The sequence below is a fragment of the Tasmannia lanceolata genome, unplaced genomic scaffold (assembly GCF_043159265.1).
Source record: "Tasmannia lanceolata isolate RefF3 unplaced genomic scaffold, GAP_Taslan_0.1 ptg000006l, whole genome shotgun sequence".
Taxonomy (NCBI): Eukaryota; Viridiplantae; Streptophyta; class Magnoliopsida; order Canellales; family Winteraceae; genus Tasmannia; species Tasmannia lanceolata.
In genome coordinates this window covers 43412098-43423330 of record NW_027518683.1, presented here as the reverse complement: position 1 = coordinate 43423330, position 11233 = coordinate 43412098, and the positions used below count along the sequence as shown (strand labels likewise).

The following is an 11233-nucleotide window of genomic DNA, read 5'->3' as shown; positions in this document are numbered from 1 at the left end:
GTGAATGGAATTTCTAAAATTTGACTAATCCACATGAATTAGGGAAAACCTATCTTTTCTTTTGAGTGCGGGGAGTCAGCCTGACAAATTTGACTAGTCCCCATATTGTGTGAATGAAATCCCAATCCCAAAACAGGAATAGGAAAAACCTAACCTCCTTTTCCCCCTGATTTTTTGAATTACCTGAACTGTCCATTTTACACCAATTATATTGGAGGGTTAAGATCATCTTGTGAAAAAGATTTTTGGGATAGTGTCTAATCCACACAGTTGAATGTATTGGATATACAAATAGGTGGTGGAACTTATGTTACTTTTTTTCCGCATGTATTTCCAAGAAGATGCATGTTAAAATCATCTATTACATAAGTTTTGGGGTCATGATAAATTCACCCCTTCTATGATGAATGCACCCCCGTATTTGTCAAAATGTGAGTCCCTCTTTAGATTGGAGGGTTAGGACCATCCTATGGGAATGATTTTTGGGGCACAACCTATTTACATTGTGGCCCATCAAATACGCGGTTTGGATCAACCTATAGTGTGGACTGTACAGTCCATTTTTGAAAAAGGTGGGGTAAATCCATCCTAAAATGTGGTGAATTTATCACTAATTTTTCTGTGAAACAAGTGATGTCCAATCTCTGTCAAGGTCAACTAATTTTTGGGTCCTTCAAACGGATATTTACTAAAAATCGAGACCGTTGATCTTTTATACCATTATGATGTAATCTACAATCCGACAATCGAGATAATCAGTGTACATGAGTTCTAACTTCTAAGGTAGTTATTATGTATTGAAAATGAAAGAGTCCTTGTATGTTTTCTAGGGCCCTTTATGCCGGGTTAATTCTCGAAGAGTCCTTGCACTTATGGGACTACAATTGTGTTGTTAGCTATTTTAGGAAGTGGCTTGTGTCTATAAGTATGTATTAATCTGTGTAGAGATTGAATGGAAAAGGTAAAAGAAGAAGAGTACTAGAGATTTAGAGAATGGAGAAGAACACCAAGTTTATGGGAAATGGGAGATCAAAGCTAAGGCTTATTCAATGGAGGGTTCAGATCAATCAAAGGTGGGACCCACAATGCCATGGAGGACATACCCCATTTGTCAAGGCTAGGTGGTGCCCCACCGAAGAATGCCTTGTGGAAAGATTCGATCCAGTTTAAAAATGCAAGGAGAGGACAAACATATAAGCATTTCTCTTTGAAATATTCTATCCATGTTAAGTGAAGACCTCACCTAACATCGTTTTCTTTTTTGTTTGTTGATTAAACTATGTAATAAACCATTAAAGCAAAGCATTAGGTGAAAGAATAAAAAAAAAAGACTTTCATCAGACGGAAGAATAAGAGAGTATTCTAATTTCTATACATTGAGGCGGCCCAAAAAAAACAAAAACAGAGTTTATTATATGGTGTGCCAGCCAAACAATACGTAATCCGTCCAACATACCTAAGGTAGACATAGTAATTGCCTAGCACACCTTATGAGACTTTCTCTCCTTTCTTTTTTTTATTCCTTTCGGTGTACGTATTGCCTTTCAAAAAGTCAATTAAACCTTTTAAAATTCTCTTTGGTGGTTTCCTCCTTGACATTATCTGCGTGTCTTGTTGTTTGATTGCTTTGAATTGGTTCTGCAAAGGCCATCTCTTGCAAGAAGAAGAAAGACAAAGCAGGTGCACACACATTTCTAATTGCTATTCCTTCCACCATTCATTTGTTAGCCCTTGTGTAGATAGTAGGGCTGCAACTCGAGCCGGGTTTTACCCAACCCGCATCGACCCGACCCGGAAATAGCCTGGGTTGGGTTCAGGTTTCATTGGTTTCGGGTCGAGCCGGGTTGAGCATTCAAAAGCCCACATGAATCTCGGGTCGAGCCGGGTTTGAAAGGGGCCGACCCGACCCGAGTTACATAAGTTATAGTATGCACATTTTTTTCTATTGTTAGTTAAAAGTTAAAAGTGAAAACCCATGCACCCACTGTTATTGTATGTGAGTGTAATTTCTGCTTCTATGAGTTGAGTTGATTCAAGTGTTTGATTGTAATTACAACATTGTTTGATTACAGCATTGTTTGATTCAAGTGTAATGTGAGTGTAATTACATCATTGTTTGATTCAAGTGTACTGTGAGTGTAATTTCTACTTCTATGAGTTGAGTTGCCTTACCAAACAAGAATTTTCCTTAAAAAAATTGTGTCAACGTGAAAAAACCCGACCTGACCCGATCCGACCCGAGATTTATCATGAGTAGGGCCGGGTTTGGGAATCATGGGTTTTCCGAAAAAAAACCCGACCCGACCCGACCTGAGATATTTCTCGGGTAGGGTTGGGTTCTCCAAAACCCGACCTACCCGATCCGAGTTGCAGCCCTAGTAGATAGGCCACGTCTCAAAAGTTTTCACTCTAGTTGTTCAATTTATGTTGGGACATGGTCTATCTATTGCAAGATCAATAAAAGATTTTCTTAGGTTAAATAGTAGGTGGGCCATACTATACATTTTTTTAGCACAAGTTTTTGTTTTTCCACAAAAAAGTACATAATTTAAAATCTCTTACTACAAACGGACTGTTCGGAAGACCATCTAATTTCCCCACTATTCTACAAGTTAAATCCTAGGCAAATGTTAATTTATCTCCTCCGTATTGACTACTCATACCACTAATCTACAAGGTAACTACCTGTATCCAAACAGAGCCTAAACCTATAGTGAATGGAATTTCTAAAATTTGACTAATCAGCATGAATTAGGGAAAACCTATCTTTACTTTGAGTGGGTGAGTCGGCCTGATGAATTTAACTAGTCCCCATATTGTGAGAATGAAATCCCTATCCCAAATAGAGATGGGAAAAACCTATCCTTCTTTTCCGTGTGATTCTTTGAATTACCTGAACCATCCATTTTACACCAAATATATTGGAGGGTTAAGATCATCTTGTGAAGAAGAAGATTTTTGGGATAGTGTCTAATCCACACAGTTGAATGTATTAGATATACAAATAGGTGGTGGACCTTATGTTACTTTTTTTCCGCATGTATTTCCAAGAAAATGCATGTTAAAATCATCTATTACATAAGTTTTGGGGTCGTGATAAATTCACCCCTTCTATGATGAATGCACCTCGTATTTTTCAAAATGCGAGTCCCTCATTAGATGGGAGGGTTAGAACCATCAAATGGGCGGTTTGGATCAACCTATAGTGTGGACTGTACAGTCCATTTTTGAAAAATACGGGGTGAATACATCCTGGTGAATCTACAATCCGACGAATTTGATTAAACTTGGTTCTTCTTCTTCTCTCTCTCACTGCTCTCTCTCTCTCTCACTTCAGACAAACATCTTGGGATTTTCTTGTTTCCTTAGGAGAAAGTATGGCAGAAATGGTACAAATGTTTGTATCCTCTGTTCTTGATGCACTGTTTGGCAATCTGACGGAATCGGCAATACAAGAAATGAAATCAATATGGGGTGTTGGTGTTGAGGAGGAGGTGGAAAAGTTAGAGAGGAAAGTGAAATTAATTCAAGGCGTGATTGAAGATGCTGACGAAAAGCAATTTCACTCTAAGGCTGTTGGAAGTTGGCTTCGAGAACTCAAGAATATCGCCTACGACTCTAATGACATATTGGACGATGTTGCTTTGGAAGCTCAATCAAGCAAGAGACAGAAGGTAGGGGTTGTCCGGTACTTCTCCTCTATTTTCCAGTACGAACGTAACATAGCACGTGAGATAAGGGAGATTAGTGGAAGGTTAGATGTGATTGTAAAGGAAGGACATGACCTCCATCTCGAAATTAGAAGAGATGGAGGGAGGGGTTCCCAAATCGAGCAGGAGCGACGGGAAACTAGCTCTTTCGTAGACGAATCTGATGTGATTGGTAGACAAGTCGACAAAGACAAAATCATACAATTGTTGGTTTCAGATGATGATGATAAATTGTACTCTGTTATTTCCATAGTTGGCATGGGTGGGGTTGGGAAGACTACTCTTGCTCAATTCGTCTACAACGATCACAGGGTCAAGACGCATTTTGGGCTCAGAGTGTGGGCTTGTGTGTCTGATGATTTTAATGTGCTGAGAATAACAAATGCACTTGTTGAATCTGCAAGTGGAAGCAAGTGCGATCTCTCATACCTGGATGCCGCTCAACATCACCTCGAAGAGAAACTCAACGGTCAGAAATTTTTATTTGTTCTCGATGACGTGTGGGGTGAAAATCAAATTCATACTCATTGGGACACTCTACGAGCTCCTTTTGGAGTTGGAGCGAAAGGAAGTAAAATTATCATTACTACACGAGATGAACGGGTTGCAAGGATGTTGGGCGCAATTCCTTCCCACCATTTGAAGGTTTTACCAGATGCTGATTGTTGGGAATTGTTTACTCGGCGTGCTTTTGCGGGAGGGATTTCAAATGCCTTTCCGGAACTGGAGGAAATCGGTAGGCAAATTGTGAAGAAATGCAAAGGCCTGCCTTTGGCAGTAAAGACATTGGGGGGAATCTTGTCTTATAAAAGGACTGTGAGCGAGTGGGAAAGGATTTTGACAAGCGAAATATGGAAGGATGATGATAATAAAATTTTGCCAGCTTTGAGATTGAGCTATTGTCACCTGCCAGCCAATCAAAAGCATTGTTTTGCCTATTGTGCCAAATTTCCTAAAGATCATCGGTTTCAGAAAGATGTGTTGGTCCGACAATGGATGGCTACAGGCTTCATTCAAACCAGGGGAAGCACAGTTTTAGAAGATATTGGTGGGGAGATATTTGATGATTTATTACTAAAGTCTTTCTTTCAATGTATTCACCAAGGCGTCTTTCTGGGGACTTCAATATACATGATGCATGATTTAATGCATGATCTAGCAGAATCTGTCTCAGGGGATGAATGTTGTAGAATGGAAGACGGTATGCCACGAAGCATCCCTGAAATGGCACGTCATTTATCATGGACTGACATCAAAGAGGGTTCAATGTCTTTGGAGGCCTTGAGCAAATTTAAGAGATTGCGCACTTTACGACTGAGGGCTCCATCTTCCATTGACAACCAGATTCTCAATGATGCATTGATGGAGTTGAGATGCCTGCGTGTATTGGATTTGAGTTATTCTAAAATCGACAAGTTGCCGGATTCGATTGGCCATTTGAAACATCTACGCTACCTTGACCTATCTGGTACGAAGATAGAGAGGCTGCCTGAATCAGTAACTGATCTCTGTAATTTGCAAATGCTAGTTCTGGAATCTTGCTGGAATCTTAAAGGGCTACCCAAAGGTATCACGAATCTAGTTAATCTACGGCATATTGTTGTAGAGTCGATTCCTTTGCCAAGAATTGGAAAATTAACTTCGCTCCAAACATTGCCGCATTTCAAGGTGTGCGAAGAGAGTGGTTGTCAGATAGGAGAGTTGAATAACCTGAGTAACATTAAAGGAAGACTTCACATTTCGGGTCTCGAGGATGTGCAAAACATAGAGGAGGCTAAAGAAGCCAATTTGAAAGATAAGGAATACCTTAATGAGTTGAGATTGCAATGGCCCCGATATGGCAGTTCACAAGATGGAAGAGTCAATGATGATGGGGTATTGGAAGGCCTCCAACCCCATGCCAACCTCAAAGAATTAAATATAGAATCCTATGGCGGTGTCAGTTTTCCAAGTTGGATGTCACATCTCTGCAATCTGACTTGCATTACCATTGAGGATTGTAGAAATTGCGAACATCCCTTTCCTCTTGATTGCCAGCTACCTTCTCTTTGTGAGCTCACCTTACATAACTGCCCCAAGCTGCAGGTGTTGCCCGCTGACCTTCCTGCCGTCACAAAGTTAAATATAAATGGTTGCGGAGAATTGAGTGCCCTTCCGAGGCTCCCATCTATTTGTGACTTAGCACTCATTAGTTGTGGCGTGAAGATGCTATTAAGATTGACAACGCCTTGCCCTATCTCTCTTCAAAGGTTAACCATACGAGGGTGTCATCAGTTGGAGTGTTGTCTCGAGAAGGTCTCTTTGCAAGATCTAACCTCTCTCCAACATTTGCAAATTTCTGACTGCCCAGGACTAAAGTCCTTGGGATATGGAGAGGGGGGGCTTCCCACCACGCTCAAATCTCTAAGAATTGTCGGATGTCCTAATCTCAAGTCCATGCCTACTCGGCTGGAAAACCTCACCTCCCTTGTAGAGTTATCCATTGCTACTCAACTCCCGCTTTTCTCAAAAGAGTCAGCACTGCCCATGACAATTAAAGACCTTCAAATATTTTCATGTGACAATCTCATGTCCTTGCCCAAGGCGATGCAAAGCCTCACCTCTCTCAAAAATTTGGTAATTCGTGAATGTCCTCAACTCCTTTCCCTTTTTCCAGATGATGAAAATGATGACTATGGACTGCCCACCGAGCTCATTACTCTAGAAATCTCTTCTTGTCCTAATCTCAAGTCCTTGCCCAAGGGGATGCAAAGCCTCACCTCTCTCAAAAACTTGGTAATCCATGCATGTCCTCAACTCCATTCCTTGTTTCTAGATGATGAAAATAATGACCATCGGCTGCCCACCACGCTCAATACTCTAGACATCTCCACTTTTCCTAATCTCAAGTTCTTGCCCAAGTGGATGCAAAGCCTCCTCCCCTGCCTCGTAAAATTGATCATAAAAGATTGTCCTCAACTCCATTCCTTGTTTCCAGATGATGAAAATAATGACCATGGGCTACCCACCACGCTCAATAGGCTAGAAATCTCTACTTGTCCTATTCTCAAGTTCTTGCCCAAGGGGATGCAAAGCCTCACCTCTCTCACACATTTGATAATCAAAAGTTGTCCTCAATTCTTTTTGTTGTTCCCTGATGATAACAACAATGATTATGGGCTGCCCACCACTCTCGTCTCTCTTTTTATCACCCGTTGCAAAAATCTCAAGTCCTTACCCAATGGGATGCAAAACCTCACATCCCTCAATGATTTACATATTAGTTACTGTCCTGAAATATCATCCTTGCCAGAAGATGGCCTCCCCACTTCACTAACACGTTTGATTATTTTCCGATGTCCTAAATTGAAGGAATCATGTCAAGAGAACGACGGCCAAGATTGGCCCAAGATACAACACATCCCCTATATTGACTGCAGATAATCGTCATGCATCTAGACAAAGGTGCGTCCTCTTTCCCCGTTTAAACATTTTGTACCATTGCATTATTATTATTATTATTTTAATCTTCATGATTTTAAGAAAAATTAAAGAAACTAAGCCAAGGAGGGTCCTTCTGTACAAAACTTGGCAGATGTAGAAACATGAACGTATATATATATATATATATATATATATATATATATATATATATATATATATATATATATATATATATATATATATATATATATATGGGATTAGTGTTCCTACACGATCGTGTAGATAAGTTATCTACACCATCGGCTTAAAACACAGTGGTCCCATATTTGTTTGGGCGATCCAAACCATTCATTTGATAGGTCCTCACATAGATAGGGTGTGCCCAAAAAATCAGCTCCATAGGATCATCCTAACCCTTCGAACTATGGAGGTAAAAAATGGACAGATTTGTGAAGGTTTATACTCGTCCATTTTAACCTCCACAAATCGAAGGGTTGGAATGATCCTACGGAGCTGATTTTTTGTTCATACCCTATCTATGTGAGGACCTATCATATGAATGGTTTGCATCACCCAAACAATGTGGGCCCCCACTGTATTTTAAGCCGATGGAGTAGATAACTTATCTACACGATCGTGTAGGAACACTTTTCTATATATATATATATATATAGAGAGAGAGAGAGAGAGAGAGAGAGAGAGAGAGAGAGAGGAACTCCCCCCATTGACTTTCAACTGAAATATTAAGGAAGGGGTATTCCCCAAGTCGTTTTTCTAACCTCTCTTTCATACAGATATGAATGGAAAAATATATATATAGGGCTCTCATGAAAAAACATTTTTACATTCCTCTTTCCTCTATGATTTTTTTTTAAAGATATATATCTTTCCACTATGTTATAATTGGAATTTCTCTCTCTTCCATCTCTCTCATTATCTTCCTTGATCTTAAAAAAAAAGAAAGAAAGAGATGTTCTCACGAAAGGAAAGAAAAGCCAAAAAAAGGATTTCTAACCATTGTAAATGGCAGGTCAGCAAACCTATTGTAGCTTAACTTAAGCAAACCAAGCCTTAGAAAGGAAATCCAGTCAGTCGGGATGGAAAAGCAAGTCAGGAAAGGAAAGGAAAGTCAGTAGCTAATGCTAAAAGTGTCTCGGCTAACCTTCAAGGTCTCTAACTCCCCGACTCAGAAAGCTTCTGCCTATCCTCCACCCAACCCAACTCCCCCCTCCCCCCACCCCTCCCACCCCCCCCCCCCCCCCCCACTTTTGTTTGTAGAATTTGAAATGTGATTTAGATTTGGGGTTATGAATAAATCACACTTGTTAACAATAATATCCACCGTAGATTTATCATGTTATGCATGTAGATAAGACTAACCATGATAATTTGGAAGTTTCTAGTCTGAATTTAATTTGGGGCTATATGATTGTGAAATTTTATGAAAAATTTGGAGGTTTTGCTTAATAACAATGATTAAGGTTAGTTTATAAATATGTTAGGCATTTGGATTAAGATTTAACATTAATTTTGGATTAATTTCCCTAAATTTGATTTTAAAGATGAAGATTTTAATAGTTTTCCAATTTTGGGGGTTTAATATTTACAATAATAGTAATAATAGAAAGGGGAAAGGAATGCGGAGAAAGGAATTGAATTTTTGGGTGTACATGTTACAGACAAGTTTAAGTGTGCAGTTGAATTTTGAATTTTTTTAATTTTATTAATTATAGGATTAGATGAAGAAGCTTAAAAACAATTTACAAGCGATTACTTAGGCATTATTAGGCTGTGCGTGAAACGTAAGTGATCTTCTACCTTTTCTAGTTATTTGCAACATGATATTACTAAAATATGATATATTGATATAACTAATGGAAAGTGATCCTACAGTTGAATTTTATTTGACAACTAAAATTTGTTTTAGATTAATTTCTTCTTCTTCTTCTTTTTATCATAACCATTATTTATTATAAACTCTGGATATGTTAAACTCCATATAAGTTTTGGACTATCGGAGTATAATATAAGTGGCATTCAGATGGTATTACTTATGACTACAAGGGTTATATGTAATTTTTATTCTAACCCTTCCACAAGAGCAATATGTCGTAAGAGCAATATAGTATGGCCAATTGTTTGAATTTGTTTGTCAATTGTCGTAAAGTCAATTGTTTTGAATTTGTTTGTCAATTGTTCCATGCAAGTGAAGCTTGTAAAACTGTGTAAGATTTGACTGGGAACTCTCATTGTTTTACAAAAGAAAAATATTTTTACTTCGGAAATCTCTATTCTAAAATGTTTTATCTTACATTCTTGATCTGGCTAGCTAAGGTTGGTGGTTACTTACTTGACTATCTAGCTCACTCTGTATTTATTCTGTTACAGATGACCTAGGTTGATTAACTCCAATGCTTGCGGGAACACTGAGGAGTTTCATGGCGCTTGAAAACTTAAATGTTAGAATTTGCTTAGAGACAAGACAGTTTATTTAAATTTGTTATTACCATTTTTTGTTATTTGGGAGTTTGTCATATCTGTTGTAGATTATAACCTCATTATGTTTGGAAGTTCATATTTTATTTTTTTATCGAGGAGTTATTGAGGGAGTCATGGATTTCATTTATTGCGGATTGTGACCTCGTTTTGTTGGATTTAGTTTATTAAATTATTATTGATATGTTTTGGAATTGTTCTGGTATGAAAGTTTGAAATGCAAATTGAGACCTTGCATGTTTATGCGACGAGCCCTTTGGGGCTCGACTGGTACGATCCGTCCTTCAACCCAAAATGAAAGGGGTGATCTTGTAGTTCTTAGTCTGTGAAAGAATTATTGCAGATCCAATAATAAGAAGCTAGTTTGAAGTTTGTCAAGGAAGCCCCCAAAAAAGAAGTGGCTTAGCTATACTTTCTTAATATAAGAGGATGTAATTACAATATAAAATTTTGCTAGAAACTTGCTTATCAAACCCCACCTTTTTTTAAAGTGAAAGCTAAGGTTACCATCATTAAAATAAAAGCAAGAAAATTGAGGAAAAAGTAGAAGGGAGAAAAGCTATTCAACAGAAGGAGATATGAAAGTAACAACAGAAAATGTAACTAGTGCTTGTATTTTAGGCATTCACCTCAATGATGGGCATACAAACAAGGACAACAACTGTTGAAGCTCTTATTACTTTATTGCAAGAAATTGATAAAAGCTGATGCTTATTGGCTCTCAGTACTCGCTTCATAGTTTGTTACTGCAACAGTATGTCCTGAAACTCTTACTATTTTCTCTATCTTCACCATGACGCTGTTCTTGGGTTTGTTTTCTAAAGAAGGAATGGCAGCAATAGCGTACATATTTGTATCCCCTCTTCTTGCCGCACTATTTGGCGATTTGAAGGAATGGGCAATACGAGAGATGAAAAGCAAATTCAATAGCTGCTTGAAGATGCTGAGGAAAAGCAAATTCACTCTAAGGCTGTGCGAAAATTGCTTGCAAAATCGAATAGTTTCAAGTCCCATCCTCAAAATGGTGTACAAAAACTTCAAATGCTTGCAACTACTACAGCTATTACCACAACAGAAGAACAAGTGGCAGGAGGGATATTAATAGGCTAATAGATAAGTCTATAGGATTTAGCAAACATGCAGTAGGTAGATACGTTCATAATCTTTTTTTTTTTAATGGTAAAGAATTGAATTAAGAATAATCCTATTTATAATCTTAATTCCACACCTTTCTAATTCCAATCCTATTTTTGTTTCTAATTCTACTCATATTCCAACTTTTAATTCTAAACAAGGATTTAAACATCGGTTTTGTCTGGACACAGGGTCCACAATAAAGTGGAAATACTCGCAGAAGTTTACCTGAGATGGAATGTCGATAAATGCTAGACTAAGCACAAATACACACTTAGAAATCATGTGTTGTGCAGCAGACAGTGGATCATATTTTCATTCACAAGAGTTTCATAGGAAGATATGGTTCTACATTCTTGATTTATTTGGAATGGCTGGACATTTCCATTCATATAGATGATATGGTGGAGGCTTGGGTCCTCATGACGGGTTTGCAAGGAGAGAAATAGAAGGATCTACAAGGGAAACAA

General features: G+C 38.3%; 1 protein-coding gene across 2 annotated transcripts; it reads left to right on the top strand.

Annotated features, from left to right (window-relative positions):
- The first annotated feature begins 3229 nt into the window (after positions 1–3229).
- On the top strand, positions 3230–9791 carry LOC143880336 (putative disease resistance protein RGA3). Of its 2 annotated transcripts, XM_077383226.1 has the most exons (3): positions 3230–6326; positions 7062–7154; positions 9522–9791. In XM_077383226.1, the coding sequence occupies exons 1-2, from the start codon at positions 3378–3380 to the stop codon at positions 7131–7133; spliced, it is 3021 nt and encodes a 1006-aa protein (XP_077239341.1). In that variant the 5' UTR covers positions 3230–3377; the 3' UTR covers positions 7134–7154; positions 9522–9791. The 2 variants fall into 2 exon arrangements, with proteins under 2 accessions (XP_077239341.1, XP_077239340.1); XM_077383225.1 differs by having other exon boundaries at positions 3233–7154.
- The last annotated feature ends 1442 nt before the right edge of the window (positions 9792–11233 follow it).